This window comes from Parasteatoda tepidariorum, chromosome 1, assembly GCF_043381705.1.
Source record: "Parasteatoda tepidariorum isolate YZ-2023 chromosome 1, CAS_Ptep_4.0, whole genome shotgun sequence".
Classification (NCBI taxonomy): domain Eukaryota; kingdom Metazoa; phylum Arthropoda; class Arachnida; order Araneae; family Theridiidae; genus Parasteatoda; species Parasteatoda tepidariorum.
The window spans coordinates 5,932,393-5,954,546 of NC_092204.1; the positions used below are offsets into that span (position 1 = coordinate 5,932,393).

Below are 22,154 nucleotides of genomic sequence, written 5' to 3' on the forward strand. Positions count from 1 at the left end.
CCATGTAATGTACCCTAGGTCATGTTATCAAGCTGCAAAAAAGGTCTCCAGCAAAGAAAAAAACAAAGTAAGGTCCATGTGGGGAGAGAAGTTATTGTCAATGTATCGTCAACATTCATCTATGAAACAGTACTCCAATATAGAATTAAGTTTACACGTCTTATATGATAGTGAATTGGAATTGTATTTTTGTAATGGTAGACACAGTACAGTACTCTGCCACCAGAATTTTATCTGTGATAGAATTCGATGAACGGGATATCACTAGTTGATTTATTGCTGTTTTGTGAGAAGCCAGGAGAGCTGTATTAAGATCACCATACTTTTGAGAGCTTATCAAGAGAACTGTATTAAGTTCAAGTTTGTGGTTGCACTTGTGCTGCCTTTAGCAGTGGTATGTATATGTTGTGTGTGATCGAGACCGAGTAGCAACAGTGCAAGGAGGTAGACAATATCGAAGTCACAAGTAGAAAGTCAACTGTTGAATGCAGATCATCCATCGAAGTAGGAGTGTTCAAATTGAAGTGGGAGTTTCTGTCAAGGTAGGCATGTTCAATTCGTAGTGGATGTTTCTGCCAAGGTAGACGTATTCCCATCACGTCCAGGTCACCAATGTGTGGAAAGGAATTATCAACAACATTAACCTCCGTCTATGAAAAGGTACCGCACCATAGAATCGAGTTAACATGTCTTACATACTAGTGAATTGGAATTATATTTTTGTAGTGATAGATACACTAGTGACATTAGTGTTACTAGCTGACAGTGTGGTAAAGATTATGAATAAAATACCACCCTACTCTAAACTGTATACAATCTAGCACAGATTTAAGGAATTCCGTAATATCAGAGTACACCATTTTGTCTATTATTTGTGTTAATTAAGAGATGGTGCTGCCTCCTTCCTAAAAGGAGTTAATCCTATTCTGATTGGCAACGCATAAGGTTGTCTGGCCTAAGATTGTTTAAATTCTATTTTTCCTAATATGTAATAAAATTTTTAAGTTTCATTTTGGAGTTTTCTTTATAAGTTCATATTATTTCCTTAATAAGTTTCAATTGAGCCGCTGTTACTACAAATTCTATAAAAGCGCTTACAATAGGAAACATTTACTACTTACTGTGAAGAGCCTTTTGTAGAGCTCTTGATAAATCTTCTATAACTTTAACAAGTTTAGGTTGGTATTCAGAAAACAAGTTTAAATCTGATAAAAAAAAGAGCAGAAAATACTTTTTTACAAATCAAATTCTAATTAATAAATGATGAGAAATGCATTTTTTTTCAGAATTTATTCATTAAGATAAATCTTACATTTCAAGAAGAATTGAAATAAATAATAAACCCACTTCCCTTATATAAATCAGAAAGAAATTGTAAATTTCAGTAGCATTTGGTTGAATTTTACAAAACTTCGAAGATATGAGAATAGTTTTTTTAAAATTGGAATTAGAAGTTTAAAGTAGTTTTTGGCAACACATCAAGTTATATTCCGTTAGAAATTTTTGTTTCATTAAGTAAGCTCATACATAATTCACTAATTATGGTTCCCTAAGTTTTCAAAACAAAATTTTCTATCTTAAAAAAAACAAACAAACAAGAATTGTTTATTTTTGAGCACTATCAAAACATTTGATATAATTCTCATTGAACTAGAGTTAGCCAAAATGAATCATATAATGCACAGGAATGAAAGCTCACACATTATCTTCATTAACAGATTTTGCTCTCCACTAGTTTTGCCAACATCATTATTATTTTTAAAACCAATAACTTGAAACCTATAACTCATAATAGCCAAAATATCTTGAAAATTCCTTCTGCTTAAATTGTAATACCAATTAAATAAATTGTAAAATCAAATGAGTAACACCTAGAAGCCCAAATTTCAAATTTTTTTAGTTTTATGATATTCTTGCACATTCAAGATATTTTGTCACACTTTAATTGGTTTTAACCCTTCTGATTTGTATTTAAAGTAATGCCAAGGATTCAGAAGAATATCGCCAAAAGGTAAACGTAGAACTTCAGAGAATTCATGCTAAGTAGTAAGTTTGTTTAGGCGAACACACAGCTGGTGGCTAGAAATATTTATTTAAAATTCATAAAAACAATACATTTTAAAAAACTCGAAAAGACATCCACACCTTAAAATCTGCACCAAAAAAGTTAGTATCTTAATACATATTTGTATAATGTATGATATACAGGATAATGGTATAATTCGGAAAAGGTAACCAGGGGTGATTGTGACATAAAGTGAAAAACCCTGAAAATTTTATGAGCAAAAACCCGATAACAAGATATCAATTTATATACTATTCATATTTAATGTAATTTTTTGAGCTAATATTAATGATTAAATAAATTTTCAATGAAACACACTTTTATAGTAACTAATTTAAGAAAAAATTTAGTTCTTACAAGAATCGCGCTATTGCATTTTAAGAACACAAAATCACAATATTGGATTTAGGAAAGCGATAATACAAATAGCAATATAGGAATTTTGAAATACGTAAATACCAATCGTGATACATGATTTTCAGACTATGTGAATATGACTAGCGACATTGAGATTTCAATTCGAATCGCGATATTGATTTAAAAAACATGTAAATACACATGACGATGTTGGATTTTTTAACATCGCGAATATGAATTGAGATGTAAGATTTTTAAATTGCCTGAATACAGTTCAAAATGAATGATTTAAATCAGGTCAATATCGGACTGATGTTCGATATTAAAAGTGCGTGAATATGAATTGCAATACAAAAAAAAAAAAAAAAAGAAAGGCAAATTGCAGAAGAGTCACCTGGTTTGTTAATGCAATTTAGCTAAGGTTTCAAAATTTACATTTCAGATTGTTGATTGTGGAGAAAATTTCGGTCGATTATAAGTTTTGATTTGCAGAAGTCCGCTAATCAATTGCCTTAAGATATGCGGAATTCTTAAAAATAATAAATAAATAAAAAAAATAACACATGCCCTGCTCCAAGTTTCTAGACCTGGAGAGATGATGCGAAAAACCCGGTATTCCGGGGTACATCCGGAATACAATCACCCCTGGATAACACTCATTAGATCAAATATCCACGAGTGAAATATTTTTAAAAGATGCCCTGAATTATTCAAAATTTGGCTACCCTAATCACAGGACTGGGGTGGAGGCAACTTCAAAATCTTAAATAGGTACTGCCATATTTTTTATTACCGAACTACATTCTCTAGAAAAAAGTAAGCAAAGTTTGCAAATAAATTTTTACATTTTGGTTCATAGCTCATGCAAATCGCCCAAAATAGAGATCTTGAGACCAAAAAAATAAAATAAATTATGTATTTGATATTTTGAAAATCTTGTCTAAAAACACCAAACAGCAGGGTGAGGATAGAATTTGAATCTCTGAAAACATCTTTTGAAAACATTTCACATGCATATTTTAAAATCTTTGATGTGATGCACATTTTAAAAAAATTGGCAATTTCTATACTTTTCAAACACCCTAAAGAGAGTAATAACTTTTGTCAAAGAGAAAGAAAATAGTATCCTATTCTATGTATACAAAATGTATCCACTTATTGAATACTTACAAAGTATAGAGTTTGGATATAGTTGATCTACAAAAGCATCCCCAAGGACACCACCTAAAAGACCTTCCAATATTGTTTCAATGCTATCTTGAATTTCATGCAATTCTTCTTCATCCCCTGTTTCCTCTTCACAATCCCCTTCAGATAAAGATATGAGGAAAACAGTTAGGTATTTTATTGAAGAGTTTAAGAAAATAAAGCTTTAAAACCAGTTTTTATATAATTTTTCCAATAAAAAGTACCTATAATTTCTCAGTTACTCTCGCCTACTTAAAATACATGTATCAAACTACCTGGTTCTACTAAGGATCCCAGTGTTCAAAATTAAGAAAATTTTCAGATTTGGCTGATTTTCTTCTGAACTGAGACACATTTTAATAAAATATAGTTTAGTCATGGGCTGAAATCACATAAAAACGAATAAACTATTATCCGACAGCACTATTAGTAGTAACAATAAGAAAACAATAAATTTAGCAGAACATTCAGGGGTCTGTTTAGGAGAAATTTGGGTCCATTAACAGATCCTTAACAAAATATCTTTTCATAAAAACGGACCCTTTACAAATTTGTTTATCTTATTTGTTATCTATTTGTGTTTTGTTAATAATCGAATAAACAATTCCCAGGGGNAAGATAGATGGATGTAAATGAATTAAGTTTTGTCTTCTGCGGACGCTTCTTTCATTATTCGTCCGAAATGAATATTCTGCGTTCAGCAGTATAGGCTAAATACCAAATATTTGTATGTTGCATCTCTAATTTAGTAGCAGCAATTGCTGTTTATTTTTGAAAATTTAACTTTTTTAAATTATAATTTTACAGTGTTGAGCATAATCTTGTATCTTTTTACAATTTAAAAACTCCTTGAAAAAGTTTTTAGTAATAACAGGACCCTATTTGCAGAAATTCATAAAAGCAGGACCCTGGTTGAAAGAATGTGACTTAACGTTTATTTTATATTCACAAATTACGAGTAATTTTTTCACAATTTTACAAAAACAGGATCTTTCACAAAATGTCTGGACAGTCCTCTGACATTTGTTTTCCATTCTGCATAGTATAAAAAATTCATATAAAAAAAAACATCTTACTTCAAACATTGATTCCAGGAAGAAAATAAAGATAAAATTAATTTATCAAATCAATGATCAAAAGGAAGAGGATATTTACGCCACCCCTGGCAAATATGTAGGGTTTTAAATATCAGAATATAGTGTTTTTGGCCATGTTATTGTGCACAAATATGCATTTGTATTTTTGTTAGCACACACAAACTTTTAAAACTAGCTATCAGTAATCAGAAGTACAATGACAAAGAAATATATAGTGTTTATCTAATTCATTTAAACAAAAGTTTAAGGTATACAGCACACACAAAAAGAACCACCCGGAATAACTTTTGATCTAATGATCAGATTTTCATGTGCCAGGACTCAATCCTAGGTGGAATTCAATTTCTGAATATAGAGGTTAGCCGCAATATAGGAAATATGGTTCCAATAGTTTGGTCAGGAGAGCGCTATAACGTTTGGACCCCTTAACATTAATTTTACTTTTTTTTGCATATTTCACTATGCCTTGAGAAATTTTGAAACAAATTATAACATTTTAGGACACAATTATAAAATTCTTTATTCCAGAGATAATTCCATGCAAACTATAACTTTTAGTAAATAGTTATTATTTTATTTAAGAATGGTAAAAAAAATTGAATTATAAGGTATACAATTTCATGCATCATTTTAAAGGAGCTAATTTTATATGGCAAAATACAAAATTTGAGACAAATCATTCAAATATTTCCTGAGAAATTGAATTTTAATTATCTGACTTTTTTTCGTACATTTTGAAATTTCTTTTTTAAAATTTGAAGATAGACATTTAAATTGCTCCAAGATAGAAACCTTAAAAGGATAAAATTTATGTTGTTTTGCATAAAACTTAATAACTTTTAATCCTATTACACAGGGTTTAATTTCATCCACAAAATTTTAATCGAAAATTTGTTCACAGGAAAATATTGTATATTGTCTATAACAACTTGAATTGGCCATTATAAAATCAGAGTTTTTTCTAAACATTAAGTTAGTTCCTTAATTTTCTTGAAGTCATTAAATGTAAAATTTTTATTTTTCATAGTTTTATATTACTTTAACATTAGTAGTATTAAATTACATATTATATTAATGCATTAATACATTTAACTTTTTTTAAAGATTAATACTTGAATAAATGACAGTAAGTAAGTCTAAAACTAATAATCAATGTTTACTATGATTTTTTTAGGAATATTAAAAGATGATTTAAATGATAACAAAATTATTTAAAAGCTAGTCTTAAAATTAGCCTTATTTTTCTCTTGATAAAATGTTGAACGTTATGTTATACATTGTTTTAAATTTTTATTTTTCATAATTCTAATCAGAGGTAAGTTTAAGCAGACTTAGGTTCAGTTTGTAAGGGTGGTTTCTGAACTCAGTTGGAAATTTCATTATTTTTACAGTATGAGAGCTGATGTTGAACAAAGAAATTATAAATAATTTTAAAGACAAAATTGCATAACAATGGTTCTTCCAAACTTTTAATTAATGAAAGTATACATGAAATAGTTTTAGCTTAAACTAATATTTATGAGAAAGATTTGTTCTTCTTATTAATCATGAAACTTAGAAAACGTTAAAAATAACATCATATATCATATTTTTCATATATTTTTTTTATAATAAAATGATATATTGAGTCTGCAAGAGCTATCCTAAAGAAAAATTCTACATACATCATGTATATGAAACTAATAATATTTAGTACCTGTCATCTTCAGATCTTTATTCAAAGATTGAGAGCTTAAAAATTTCATCAAAGGAAAATAGTCACTGGTGGTTCCATAGCCTGAATCATTCTCACTGTCAGCTAGGTTAAAATAAAAAATATTAAAATAGAAATAAACTGTAAACAGAATGAAGCTTTAAAGTTAAAACCGTACAGCTACATGTACACATTTAATGACGTATAATTCATACTTACAAACACAATATCATTAGAAAGAATTGTTTAATATTAATAAAAGCTCAAAGCAACGTTGCAAACATACTTACAAGTTGAGAAATAAAGTTTAGAATTTAGATCAAATATTTATACTAAATTACATATTATTATGTCATGAACTGTATACAGCTACATATTATTATACATTAACTGCGTACAGCTACTTGTACACATTTAATGACCTATAAATCATACTTACAAACACAATGTCATTAGAAGGAACTGCTTAACATTAATAAAAGTTCAAAATAATGTTGTAAACATTACTTTGAACATTACTTTTTATTGTGAGAAAAAAGAATTTAGATCAAATATTTATACTAAATTACATGCATAGAAAAAATTTGAAAATTTCTTTAATTTTTACAAAACAGACCAGATTAATAACAAAAACTTATGAAATCTAATTATTTGTATTTAGTTGCATACAAATGCAATTTTCCAGTAACATGTTCTTTAATACGCATTTTACAGCCTCAACTAGTTAACAATTTCGATTGATATCAGAAGTAAATTTCTAAAGTTTTATCTTGGATTAAGAATTTTAGTCTTCAACATTAGAAAAAATTAAAAATTTTAAATTTATCTAAATTATTTTTTGCTGGCTCAAATGTTTTAACTTGGTTACACAATTTGTAATACATTTTGAAATTCAGTAATCTGAATGATATTGTATATCTTTATTTTTGACAATGCTCAGTGCTGGCTCAGGGGATAGAGCATNCCATGAAATTGGGTCGGCTGTTCAACGACGGTTATAAAATAAAATAAAAAAATGCTCAGTGCTGGCTCAGGGGATAGAGCATTCCCATGCCAACGAAGTGAACAGGGTTCAAGCCCCAGGGATGACTGGTCAATTCTAATTCTGAACCCGGCTTGCACTGACCACAGAGCTGATGTAAAATATCCTCAGTAGCAGACAGATCATGGGTTAGAGTCCCCTTGTCATTAGGCTAACCATTTCTCCCTGTACTTGACCATTCATTCCAGAAGACCAATGGACTTCCATTGTCTTCTGGACTGGGTTCAAAATTACAAGGCTACGGAATTGAACATGAGTAGTCGTAAACCCAAAATTGGGTGAGCTNAGTTTTTTTTTTTTTTTTTTTTTTTAACCCTTAGGCGATTCTGTGTGTTAAAAGCTGTTTATTTGGACCGCATTTTCCATTTTCCTTCTTTTTTTGCATACCTTAATTACTGTCATTTTAAGCAGATTACTTATTGAAAATTGATAGATTTGTACAGAATATAAGCCTTCATGGACAAAAAAAATGTATTTTATTGACGCTTGAAAATTTGAACAAGGTATAGGGAGAGTGTGAGCTAATAGTAGGAATTGAAAAAAGAATTTTATTTGAAAAAGTCAAAAAACAAATTGGGAAGATATTAGTTGTAGTATGGAATTCAGCTCAAGACTGATTTCAGTTCTCAGGACTGAAGAGTAGCACTCGTGGAATTAGGATGACATTTGCTATAAAGTACAACATACAATTCATATCTTAAAGCATGTCTTTAACGTCCTCATTCACATATGTGGATCTTTGCTTCTTAGCTTTTAAAAGCAAGCTATAAGAAAATGTATAGTTTTACATTCAATGAATCACTCATGGACATTTAAACTTTTCAGAATTCCAATAGATGCAAAACATGTCCTGTGGCAGAATTTGTTTGGGCTTTCTGCGACAAACCTCTCTAGCACTAATATCTTTCTGCAAGATACTTTTAATAATAACTAATATATATGTTACTAATTAAATTTAAAGTAACAGAAACATTGTATTCACAAAGAAAAGCCTATTTGGGTAAAATAAAATTGCATGTTTTTTTTTTTAATGAATATGTAATATTTCTTTTTAATTTTAATCATATCAGGCGATATTGTCACATTTTGCAAGAGGAAAACACATGAATTATTTCGTTTTTTGCATTTCGTAAATCATCATCACATAAAAAAATAATGAAAAATCTGTGAAAGAAAAGAAAATCGAAATAAAAAAATCACTTTAAAATTAATCATTCACGCTAATATTAATCATTTCTTCCCCTCTGGAAGGGAAAAAAAATTTCTACAGAAAAGAAATTTTTTGCTTCAATATTCTTTATTCTCAAATACGAATCAAAAAATTAGGAACATTTCTTTCCGCTCCAATGCGCAAAAAGGCATCTTTTAAATATAATTTAAAAAAAAGAAAAAAGAAAACCAAATTTTTTTACTTTCTAAAGAAAAATTCTTTCGGCGAGAACTCTGTAACATTCTGCGACATCGTCGCTGTGATTCAGCCACAGGGAAAACATGCAAGTTAGTCGGGTAGAATTTCCCATAAATAGAAGTGATTTTCAAAAAAAGGTGCTAAATCCACATGCTTGAAAACATAATTTTAAATATTATATAATTTAGTTATTCTGAAAATAATTTTTTTTTCTTCTTTTGACTAAGTAATTGTGAGATTCATATGAAATTTTCAAATTACTATTTACTTAATATTTAAAAATAATACAGTCAAGAACATACAGCTGCACATATGTGTAACTAGGCATGTATGGCAAAATTTATGACTGTATGAAGTCTAAAAATATTGTTAAAAAATATCTGGCTAACAAAAGCATGAATAAACTAAACAAAACATATAAAGACATAAATTAAAAATAAAAGCAGGAAACAATTTTTAGAACAACAGAGAGTTATTGATTTTTTAGAAAATAGTTTTTGAATTTGAAGTTTATACTAACCTGTTACGGGTTTTTCTATATTTTTTGCAAGATTATTACTATCCAGTTGCGGGTATTTTAATTTCGTTACTGTATTTGTTGTTGTGAAATAAATGTGTGTTGTTTATGATTCATTACAACAGCACAGTACTCAAGTGAAATCTCATAGTATTTAATTTTATATCTATTTACTGATATTTTTATGGATATTATAATTGTTTTATATTAATGTACATCTGTACATTTAATAACTAACTTTTTGTGTTTTTTTCCCACAATTTTGAAAATTTACCCCCAAGAATTAAATATATTTTTAAAATTGATGTTAGATTCTTTTAAATAATTATTTACTTTGCATGGTTTCATGATTAAAATAGCTTTCAAACTGAGATTTAATGCAGTATTGCATTGTACTTAAATAAATAATTAATCAAATAATTAAAAGATAAATAATTTAAATAAGTTGTTGTAGTTCATCTACGTCGCACTAGAACTGCACAATGGGCTATTGGCAACGGTCTGGGAAACATCCCTGAGGATGATCTGAAGACATGCCATCACACTTTACGGCAGAACAGTTTAACGAGGACTAATACCCCACACCCTCGGTCCCTACGCAGACTGATCCAAGTGGTCACCCACCCGCACACTGACCGCAGCCAATGATGCTTGACTTCGGTGATCTGTTGGAAACCGTGTCTTAACAATCAGTTCACTGCGGGACATAATTTAGATAAATAATTTCATCATTTTACTTAAACAGCCCACAATATAACAATATGCATGTTTGTTCCTGCCTTAGGTAGAATTTAACAGTTTAAATATTTATGTTCTTTCACTTAGTTAAAGCCTGAGGTCCATTCATGTGTACCTAAAATTATTATCCTCCTGGCAGTATAATTCATATTTTGTTTTTCATATTATGACTTATGGCAATAAAACAAATTCAAAACTGTCAAATATATTTTTTTTTCTATATTCTTTCTTACTTCAGCAGTGAAGAAGTTAATTTAATTATTGATATACTGAAATGCATTTTTAAAATCGAATTTTCGTACATAAGATGTCGATTTACAAACATAATTTCATTAATAGTATATATTTCTTAGTTACAAATATAATTTACGATTAAAAATTCATTATTTTAAAACAGCTAGGCAAAAAAAAAAAGGGACTTACATATTCTTCTAAAAAACATAACTTACATATTCTTCTATGTCTCAAAAAGTTTTGCAGTGACTTAGCAGCATTGAAGTTTCCAAAATTAGCTTTTATACGGCTGCAAATCCAGTCACTTGAGGCAGCATCCAGAAGCCTATAGATATATATAATATATTATTCATACATTATTATGTACAATATATTATATAGATTTAATAAAACATATTCACACAAAAAAATATTAACAGATATTCATAGAGATATTCTTTCAAAAAGCTAGTTATTTAAGTAAAATTTCCCTGTGAATAAAGTTTGATTGAGTGAAAGGAAAAAACTTATTGATATTTCTTATCTTTTTAAAAACTTATTGATTTACGTAAAATGAAAACTTTCGTTTTAGTAGTTTAATTACATTGGTGATTATTTATTTAGAGTAATATGTACTGTAATTTTTTTTTTTAGTGAAAATCTATCAATTTAATGCTTGAGATTTGCCCAAAATAAAAACAGACTTAACCAAAAAGGCGGTTTCTGTAGCTAGCTAAAAAAAAAAAAAAAAAAAAAAAAAAAAAAAAAAAAAAAAAAAAAAANAAAAAAAAAAAAAAAAAAAAACTGCTGATAGCTTTGCTATTTGAAATGTGAGTTTTTGTAAAATTTTCACTTTAAAAATTTCACCTAAACTTCTAAGATCCCCTTAGAAATTTTTACAAAAAGAATGCACTGACAACTGTCTTTTGTGATTTTTCAAAAAAAAGTATGTTAAATATTTTTAACCAAAGGAGGAAAGATTAAGAATATTTTTAAGTAGGTTTTTTGAACAATGTTTATGTATTTTACTTCTGATTTTCACATTTTTTATTTCTTTTCCTGAACTTTTGACAAAACCTTTGGGGTACAGAGAGAGCAATTTTTAGATATTTGCCGTGCTCTCTCGATAGAAAAGGTTATGCGCTTTTATGACTTCTGGAGCTGGTAACGATGTCAGCTTTGGTTGTCATTTTTATATTTTTCATTGTTCGCTTATTTAAAATTTTCGATTGGTTTCAATTTTCTTATGAAATTTCTTCTGCATTGCACAACTTTCCTTTAGAATTGCAATATTTAACTGCTTTATACATGGTTTTTAATTTCTCTTTTTATTATTGTTGTGGTCTGAATAAACATTTGATTTATATGATCACCTTGATGATTAGATTTTTGTTATCTTTTTTCAATTAAAAAAAATCCCACTTGTGTTAAATACAGAGTATTTATTGTGTTGTTAAAGCGTGCATCATTCTTGTTTCATAACATGCGCTGTCCAAATTAAGAGATACCGCTGTCCGAAATATTTCATACTAGCAATATCATTTTCTTGACTTTCTTTGCAAAGATAAGGGATAACGACAAGAGAATGATGGTTAGTAGTAAAATAGCTTAATATTTTTAGTCATGGACAATGCAAAGAATTTCCATTATTTAAAAATGGTAGAAAGTTGCATATTTTTTTCCATGAATTTTAAAACAAATATATATATATATATTTCAAATTTAGAAAAATTGGAATCCGGTCTAAAGAGATAGAAAACTTTTCAGCGCTGAAATCAGGCATGTGTTTGCTGGAAGAATTTATCTGAAATTTTTTTCTTAATGCATATTTTTTTTAAAAAAAAATTCTTAATTTTTTAAACTTTCTATACATTGAGATAAATAAAAGACTATCATTAAGTATAAGGGAAACATCTAACAAATTTAAAGAGGTAAAAAAAAAATTATATATAAAATTTTTTTCTTATCAATGCAGTGAAACCTCTTGTTATGGACACTCCTGTAAAACGGACGCCTCTCAGTACGGAGATATTTTGAATTCCCTGTGAATCTTCTATGAGTAACCCCTTATGTACACTCTCGTAACCGGACATGGAGAGATCATTTTTCACTGAAACATTATTAGTGGAAGAATCACATGGCTGGTAAATGACGTCCCCTATGGGAGTATTCACTTTGTGGAGAAGGTACATAATGGCTTATTTATAGAAGTTTTGAGAGGAATTAAAAGTATGTCCGTAATGAGAGGCGTTCGTTTTGTGCGAGTATAGTAGTGTCTATTTTGTAGTGAGGTTTCAATATGCCAATTAAACAAACAGATGTGTGTTGAACTAGTGAAAAAAAAAAGTGAAAAGATACTAACTTTTGTTTTTCACAAACATTACACAACCATTGATTGGATAAATGATCCCAAGCAGCACATGATCGGCATACCCAGAGCTGGCAATTTTGGCAAAGTAGTTTTCTTTTAAATAATAAATTGAAGGCTAAGCAGCAGATAACACAATTTTTTTCATTAAAGCTTTTCTTTTTGGCCCATACATTCCTCTGTGCAATCAAATCAACCAGTTCCTCATGCAGCTTGCTAGAACAGAAATTATTAAAATCATTAATACTCGCCTTTATTGGTAAAATATTTTAAAAAATTTGCTAGTAGAGAATATTCTGCCCATCTCTGTCAAACTATTTGCAGGGTATCTGCTACATTTTAGATTTTCAAATTCATGACTAATTCCAAGAACTTTTCACGACTTAACGAAGTTACTATTGTCTCCGACAAAAACACAACAATAAATTTAAAAAAGCATTTTAATAACATTAATTGAAATGATAGGTGTAACCAAAACTGTTATACTCTACATCTTCATAGTTATAGATTTTAAATTTAAAAAACAGAGTAAGAAAAAAAGAGTTTCTTTTTCTCTGCAGAATTACATGCTAAAGACACTTTTCTTGTTCATCGGAAAAGAAAGAAATACTCCTGATTTTTCTGTTATCATTTTGGAAATTAAAAAAAAAACAGAACAAATAATAACAAAAATTCTGAAATCACAGAATTTTAAGAGATAATTCGCTCTAGAAATGATGTTTTTCCTTTCATTTTTCGAAAGAACGCCATAATTTCCAAAGAACATGATAAAAACATTTTATATTTTAATAAAATATGACTGTGAGTAGGGTTTTCGTTACAAATTTAAATATTCGGAACACCATGAAATTCCATTTTAAAAATTAGATTTTTCGGCGACCAAAATCCATGACTTTCCCTGATTTTTTTTCTTCTTAAAAAAAAGTTAAAATCATGACAAATTTAGTTCAATACCGAAATTCATGACTTTTCATGATTTCTGATACCCTGCATATACTGAGTCCTACAGCTAGTTACATGAATGAAAGCATGTCCATCATGAAAAGAAAAGAAAGAAAAATAATTATAGGCAAACCTTAAATTGGTATTTTCTCTCTGTAACTGATCAAACTCATTTTGTATAGAATCTAGTACACTTCGGCATTCAAATGCTGTAATAGAAGCTAGTTCAGATTTTCCCATGCCTTTAAAAATACTACCTTCTTATTTCTAGAATTGTAGAAAAAATAATTAGTAGAGCACTTTTAGACAGAAGTAAAGAAATGTTTAAAATATTATAAAGATTGAAAACAAATGTAACTGAGAAGAGAGAGGAAGGGATGAGTAGGCTGAAGCTAGAGACAGTAGTAGAGGTTGGATTCTCTTCCGAGCAGGACCATTTCGTCGCTGCCAATATGTTTTGGATACATATTTCTTATATATGTTTAATTTAGAACTGTGATGTGCTGCATATCCTTAATAAAAAAATCAAGCAGCCGAAGCTCTTTGTGATGTGATTTAATTTCATTAGATCATAAATTATCCAACCAGTCACGACGAAGGGGGGAAGAAAGTTTATTCATATGTTTCTGATTTATTGCAAAACTGCATGACATAAAGATTATACTTTGCCAAAAATATTAAATACAAAAATTAATATTAAATATTGCGAATGAAAACTTGTGAATGACCCTTCTATACCTGTTGGAAAATTTCATTATTTATTAAGTTCTTACTAAATCTTAGAAATTGTACTAACTGTCCAATTCTGTTAAAATTTTAAAATTGGATTATATAATTTGTAATTAAAACTTAATATTTTTACTTAAAGAAATCTTTAAAAAATTCTGTGACAATAAGAAATATTGACTGGGTTGAAATCATTTTAAATGAACTGTACAAATAGATTTATGAACTATTCAGAAAAAAGCAACTTCCATGACACAAGATTTGCTTTATTACGGCTTAAAATTTTTTTTTTACATGCCATAGAGAATCAGATATGCTGAAAATCATAGGGGCGTGATGAAAAAAAAAGTTGCAACATCCCTGAGAGGTATAATCCTCAGTTGCAAACAGTAATAATAATTGACTAAATTCAACTTTAAAAAAACAATTCTTTTTCTTCTAATTAATAGCAGAAGGAAAAAAGTAAAATAATTTAAATTAAATTTGGCTCAAAAATGTCAAATTTCCTGCCTTTTCCTGATTTTTCAGACAATTTCCAAATTCTCTGACTTTTCCCAGTTTTCCAAATAGCGTAGCAACCTTGTCCTCAGTAGTTCAAAATGCAATTTTAGAGTTGATAATTAAAACTTAACTTTAAATCAAATGCCTTTATCAAATAAGGACTGACAATCAAATGGGATACAAAAGCATTACTTAATACCAGGGGTATATCCAGACATTTTGTGAAAGGTCCTGTTTTTGTAAAATTGTGAAATAAACTACTCATAATTTGGGAATATAAAATAAGCGTTAAGTCACATTCTTTCAAACAGGGTCCTGTTATTGCAAAAATTGCTAAAAACTTCTTCAAGAAGTTTTTAAATTATAAATATATACAAGATTTTGCTCAACAATTGCTGCTACTAAATTAGAGATGCAATATACAAATATTTGGTATTTAGCCTAAACTGCTCAACACAGAATATTCATTTTGAGATGAATAATGGTAACAAAATCACTCACATTTTTAATAATTTCAATTGACATATTTTAAATAACACAACTTAGTATTGTATCACTTTTAATGTGTTACACATTAAGTAAATTTAAACAATTCTTAAATTTATAAGATTTTATTTAAAAAATTGCCAGAAATTAATTTTTATTTACATAATATTCTATTAATTAACTGTATGAATATATATAAATTGATCAATTATTTATTTACAAAAAAAAATCATTTAATATCATTAAAAATGTGCACACGATGTTTGCAAAAGTAGAAATATTTTCTTAGAATAGTACATTTCCCACAGGAAGGGTTTATTTGATTAACAAAACAATAATGAAGATAAACAAAATTGTGAAGGGTCTGATTAAAAGATAAATTATTTTGTGAAGGGCCCGTTCTTAGGAAAAGATATTTTATGAAGGGTCCGTTAACAGACCCAAATTTCTTCTAAACAGACCCCTGATTACTTTTAGAAAATTAAGATTTAGAAATGAAATTTTGAGGTTATCATATACATTTTTATGCAAAACCAAAGTTCCTGCCTGACCAATAAAATTTTTTTTGATGTAACGGCAGAGTGGCACCTCAGTAAAGTAGGTTCTTAGAATTAGATTTTGATGATAATTCATTTTAGTAAACTTATTAAATTTGTTTAAAATCCATAGATTTTGATCAACTCATTATTTATTCAGGAAATGTGTGATAATACTTGATGAAGAAAAAAGTTTTTTTAGATAGTTATGCTGCAGCCTTTCTTTTTTTTTTTTAAAAAAAACTCTACTTGGTTTTTTTCTTTTTGGTTATCTGCAAGACTGCTACAATTCTTGATTCATTATTCTTTTTCATTACTAAATTAGCATTATAGTTCTCTAAATACAGAGATTTGATTTCACACGCTAAATAACTTATAATCAAAAAAATTACAGGCCTGATAACATAATTTAGAATATGTAGGAAGTCATAACTTACCTCTTTTACTAAATTTAAACTCATGTTACAGTCTTTACACACAAGAGAAAACTCTAAAAAAATAATAATAAAAGTGAACAGATTACAAATATTAATGATGAAATTCATAAATATAACTAATATATTATAGATACAGCAATCAGAACTTACACGAGTTTTAGATTAAGTTTTAAATTTGAAAAATTAAATAAGTTAGTTCACACGCAAAAAGTAAAGAAGTTGGTATTTGTCATGCTGTTGGCAAACTGTTGCATGTGTTAATCCAGTTTGCCCATGGAGATGATAAAGTTGCCAATTAAAAAAAAGAGCATTGTCCGTCTCTAGTTTGCAAAACTGCAACCTCTGGAATTAGCAATTTGTTGCTTCATACCACTTAACGGTACCGGTACACATGGCTGTCAGATCTATAACGTGCATTATAAATAACTTCTGCGGTATATCAAAGGAACCATATTACGGTCTCTTGCGAGTCCCCTAATTTGTCTACAATTATTTCCATTCATATGGTAATACATTACAATATCTGACAAAGTTTAGAAACTATAGACTAATATTAAGGGAAATATGGAGCATTATATATATGGCATATGAGCAGCAATTTCCTAATTTTAAAGCTTTTATTATTAAAGCACTTAAGCATAAATATGAGTAAATAAAAATAAGAATAAATAAATAGGAATTAAAATATGAAATTTATGGCAGTTTTTGAACTTTTAAAACTTTTGATAAGAAAGTTAACAAAAGGGCACTTTCTAAATTATTTTTTGCTCGTAAATATTATATGGAGCAGGACTGGGAGATATATATTTTTATTTTATAATTGCCGTTTAACAGCCAACCTAATTTTTTGGGTTTACTACAGCTAATATTCAACTCTGAAGCCTTGTAATTTTGAACACAATCCAGAAGGCAAGGAAACTCCTGGATCAAGCACTAGGAGAAATTTGCCTTCGTGGAGGATTTTTTGATGGAACTAACCCGAATTTGCGTCAAGTGGAGAGGGAAACCACGAAAACCTGCTGAGGTTAGCCTGACGGCAAGGGGACTTTAACCCAGGAGTCCTTTACCATGCAACAATTTAATAAGCAAGGATCACGACCAACTGTACTGCTGTTAGTTACCCTCCGATGGTGACTGTATAGTTTTCGTAATGTGGAATGTTTTGATTGTATCCATTTTCCTGCATTTGGTGTGGCAACATTATGTTTATTTTAGTATTTTTTTCAATCAAGATTTAGAAGCCTTTCTGGTAGAATATTTTCAGTTGGATTCTTGTGGTGACTTTGAGATCACTCTGCATAAGTACAATTATTAAAATTACAATTTAATTTAACAGCTAACTGAAACTTTCAATTAGAATCTGTTCTTAATAGAGCTATAAAAATTTGGTAGCTAAAATGCATGAAAAATGTATTTTTTATATTAGAAAAAAACAAATAATGGAATTGATAATAAGTAAATCTTTGACTTTGGAAAACGGCAAATTTGAATTGCAAAAAAAACGAGCTTCATATGGCTATAGGTGATAAAGATTGCAAGCTTTATAATATACAAGCTTTATATATGCCAAATATTTACCACGTTTAATATAGACAGACCACACTGAATAACTTTTGGTCTAATAATCTAACAATTTAGAGGACTCAATTTTAATAGTTTCAGAGGATACCTTCAAGCATGCTAATTAAAAAGTGAAGAGAATATTTTAAGTTAAAAAATCCAACACAGAAAACATACTTTCTCAGAAGACACAAACCTTTTTCTGTGGCGATTTACGTATCATGATCTGTGGCAGAATAATCACCAAGTCTTGGAAGCTTGCAAGCAGCAGCCCACAAGAAAATAAATATAAAAAAATTGCAGAAAAGGACCAATTTGAAGGATATAACTTGTTTTCACCTCTAGCAAACCTCAACATATACTTTCTTTAATTTTTCCTATTTAAAATCAATTTGGAGTCTTAGCCATTGTAGTTGGTGTGGCAGATTACAATACAGAAATATCCTCTTTTTTTTATGGATTTAGATTTAAGAATCCCAAAACATGCGTGTAGCCGTTATCTGGGAAATATGGTCCCACTAGTTCAATAGTGGAACAATTTTTGAATAGTAAGATATCAATTTTTCACATAATTTTAAACAACGTAATTTCATACAGCAAAATACAAAATTTGAGCACAAAACAGTCCAATAGTTTCTGAGAAGCTGAATTTTGAAAATACAAGTTTTTATCATAACGTTTTAAAAATACAACAAAGATTTTAAAAACAAACCTTCTAATTCCCTTAAAGTCCCCAAGAAAGCTTTTGAATGCGGAAGTTATCCTATTTCACTTATATTTTAAAATTAGATTGCATTATTTTCCTCATTTACTGAATGACAGGTTTAGTACGTAGTATTTATAATTAATCAATAATGCAGACGATAATAACGCAAGTCAAACGTAATTTAAGTTTTATTTTAATCAAAACACAAACAAGGAAATTTTTTCTAATAATTAGGGATCATGGAAAACAAACAATATTTAGCGAATGCCTATAATACAACTTCTGAAATGATTAGAATGGTGTTTCTCGGTTCAGACACGTTAATTCTAACTACACAAAACAGAAATACAAATAACAAGAGTAGAAGAGTTAAAAAAAATATTAATATTTGTATATAAAAATAGAAACTTTAATAGAATCCATTGCTGTGAGACTTGAATTTAAATTATCATTACAAAATATTTCCAATAAATATTTGTTTTGTTTACCAGTATTTTGGTTAGTCTTGCTCAGAGAAATGCGATTCGTCGTACGAACGGAAAATGGAAATTAGTGAGGTGTCAAGTGATCCTGAAAAAGTTCATTCGCATGTTTCTCCAACAGAACTTAACAGACATTCTCACTGCATAGAAAAACTTTGTTCATGTAAATTCGGAGAAGAAAGCGCGAAGATAAGCTCTAAACTCGCAAAGGAAAGAAAAATGATGAGACGTTTTTACGATTAGGGAAGACTTGTAAATTCACACTTTCGAATGGATTTTGGTAACGGCCCATGAATAAATCATAATCAGTGGGAATATTTATGATATTAAAGATAGGTAGGTACTTTATTTACGTAACACTAGAGGTGCGCAATGGGCAATAGGCGACAGTCTGGGAACGTCTCTGAGGATGATCCGAAGACCTGTTATCTCAATTTTTAATCTCCGCAGAGGGGATTGCTCCCCTTCTTCATTAGCCAGACGAATAGCACGCAAAAATGCATACATACAATAACCTTAAAATGAAGAAATTCGCAATCAATATTATGTACTGAGAATGAGACATGGCCCTATATCTCTCCTTATTATTGATCTATAATATTCAAATTGGACCACGTATTATATTACCGGGTTATAGTGCACCCTACCAGAGAAAATACTAATTATAGACCACATAGGAGGTACACAATGTAGCCCTGTAGTTTACTATGTATGTATATCTAAAATAGTCTTCTGAAAAGCTATAAAATGAGGGAATTCGTCTTCTAAAGAGCTTTAAAAATTCGAAGTCATTTTTCAATATTAACTAACGCAAGGCCTGATATCAGACCTTAATATTGACCCATAATATTTTAATTGGACCACGTATTATACAGGGGCGGATCCAGCGGAGGGGGGGGGTCATAGGGGACATGACCCCCCCTCCAAATTGAAAAAAATAAAATAAAAGTAATATTTTTTTTTTAATAGTTTGCAAAATAAATACAATATTTTAAAAATTCTTTAAGTATACACCTAGGTAGATCGGAAAAAGCGATTTTCCCCCCCTATCTAATTATGTTCTTCACTGTTTCAAGAATCAGAATCCAAAAGATTAAAACGAAATTCGTCATAGTTTCATTGTAAACATAAATAATGCTGAAGAACGCTTAAACAGGTTTAACCAAAGTTAAAAACGCATTACATTTACGACTTAAAGATTTTGAATACTTGAATTATTTATGTATTGTTCCATTGTTCATTATGAAAAAAATAAACGAGAAGACTAGCATTAAAAATCCCAGTTTTTTTTCAAGAAAAATATTTAAAAAAATTTTTTTTATAAAAAAATTAGTTGTGGGGGGGGGAGTCTGAGTCTATGACCCTCCCCAGAAAAAATTTCAGGATCCGCACCTGGTACTATATTACTGGGTAATAGTGTACCCTACCAGAGGAAATAATTATAGACCTCAAAGGAGATACGCAATGAGGCCCTGTAGTTTACTATGTACGCATATCTAAAATAGTGCGTTCAATCGCTTTAAAATGAGGAAATTCGTCCTCTAAAAACCCTTAAAACGAGGCGTTTCGAAGTCATTTTTCAACATTAACGCAAGACCCGACATCAGACCTAACTACTGATTCATAATATTTTAATTGGATCACGTATTATATTACCGGGCAATAGTGTGCCACACTATAGGAAATAATTATAGACCTCATAGGGGGTACACACTGTGGCTCTTTAATTTCCTATGTATGTATAAATACAATAATGTGTTGAATTGCGTTAAAATGAAGAAATTCGAAGTCAATATTCTGTATAAAAATATGGACCTATATCTCCCTCTAATATTAACCTATAAAATTCAAATTGGACCAAATATTATATAACCGGATCATATTGCACCCTACAGAAGGAAATTATTATAGATCCCATAGGGGGTACACAATGCGTTTCTGTAGTTTACTATGTATGTATATCTAAAATAGCTTAAAAATGAGGAAATTCGTCTTCGAAAGAGATTTAAACGAGGCAATTCGAAGTCATTTTTTAATATTAACGCAAGGCCCGAAATCAGACCTTAAAATTGAACCATAATATTATAATTGGACCACGTATTATATTACCGGGTAATAAATCATCCTACCAGAGGGAATAATTATAGACCTCATAGGGAGTACACAATGCGGCCCTGTAGTTTACTATGTACGCTTATCTAAAATAGTGCATTCAATCGCTTTAAAATGAGTTATTAAATTTATATATTATTATATAAATTTAAAATATTAAAGAAAATATATAAAAAAAGAAAAAATTTGAATGTCCACCCTCGCAGGTTTTCGAACCCATGGCCCCCGGGATAACAAATCTAATTTGCTACACAGCTTTACCAACTGCGCCATGCTTCACGTGCCAACCCTGCGAATATTTGGCTTAAAACTCCTCCTCCCGGTTAGTAAACAAAACTAATTTTAAACCATTGTGGGCCCACTAATTGGTCTATAAAAATATCCTTCGGTAAAATAGTTCGACACATTAAACTCTAATTTTGGGCGGAGTTTGAAATTTATAGATTAATATTATAGGAGGTTGCGGGGTGTGATGTGTGCTGCCTCCTGAAACGACTTTTGTCCCTTTTTCAGTCATTATTCGCTCTTTAACAAAGAAAAATAATTCTTTTCACATATAGAATACTTTATTCGCTTTAAAAGATTGAAAAGAAGTTAAAAAAAATAATATAAATTAAAATAAATAATTAAATAAAAATTATTCGAAATTTATCCGTTTATTAGCTATTATTCGCTATTTCCCAAACAGAAAATAGTTTTTTTTTAATATTCAGAACATTTGATTCATGTTAAAATATCAAAAATAATATTGAAAAAAATAATATAAAAAAACGAAAAATTTTTCTCCACCCTCGAAGAGTTTCGAACCTATGGCCCCCGAGACAACAAATTTAACTTGTCCCACAGCTTTACCAACTGCGCCATGCTTCACATGCCTACCTTGCGAATATTCGGCTTAAAACACCTCCTCCCGGTTAGTAAACAAAACTTATCTTAAACCATTGTGGGCCCACTAATTGGTCTATAAAAAAATCCTTCTG

General features: G+C 29.4%; 1 protein-coding gene across 5 annotated transcripts in view; it reads right to left on the reverse strand.

Annotated features, from left to right (window-relative positions):
* Nucleotides 1-19,199, reverse strand: part of LOC107449944 (uro-adherence factor A) — a 43,906-nt gene extending 24,707 nt beyond the window's left edge. Inside the window, exons 1-8 of one of the 5 annotated variants that reach the window (XM_043050450.2) lie at nt 19,069-19,199; nt 16,315-16,367; nt 13,762-13,895; nt 12,681-12,902; nt 10,555-10,664; nt 6,404-6,505; nt 3,593-3,730; nt 1,122-1,205 (exon numbers count right to left, since the gene is read on the reverse strand). In XM_043050450.2, the coding sequence (XP_042906384.1) occupies nt 1,122-1,205; nt 3,593-3,730; nt 6,404-6,505; nt 10,555-10,664; nt 12,681-12,902; nt 13,762-13,868 (763 nt within the window). In that variant the 5' untranslated portion in view covers nt 13,869-13,895; nt 16,315-16,367; nt 19,069-19,199. Of the gene's footprint in view, nt 1-1,121; nt 1,206-3,592; nt 3,731-6,403; nt 6,506-10,528; nt 10,665-12,680; nt 12,903-13,761; nt 13,896-16,314; nt 16,368-18,070; nt 18,252-18,586; nt 18,700-18,988 lie in introns of those variants that run through there. The other 4 variants (XM_043050451.2, XM_043050454.2, XM_043050452.2 and 1 more) reach the window with 4 other exon arrangements.
* Nucleotides 19,200-22,154: the final 2,955 nt, after the last annotated feature.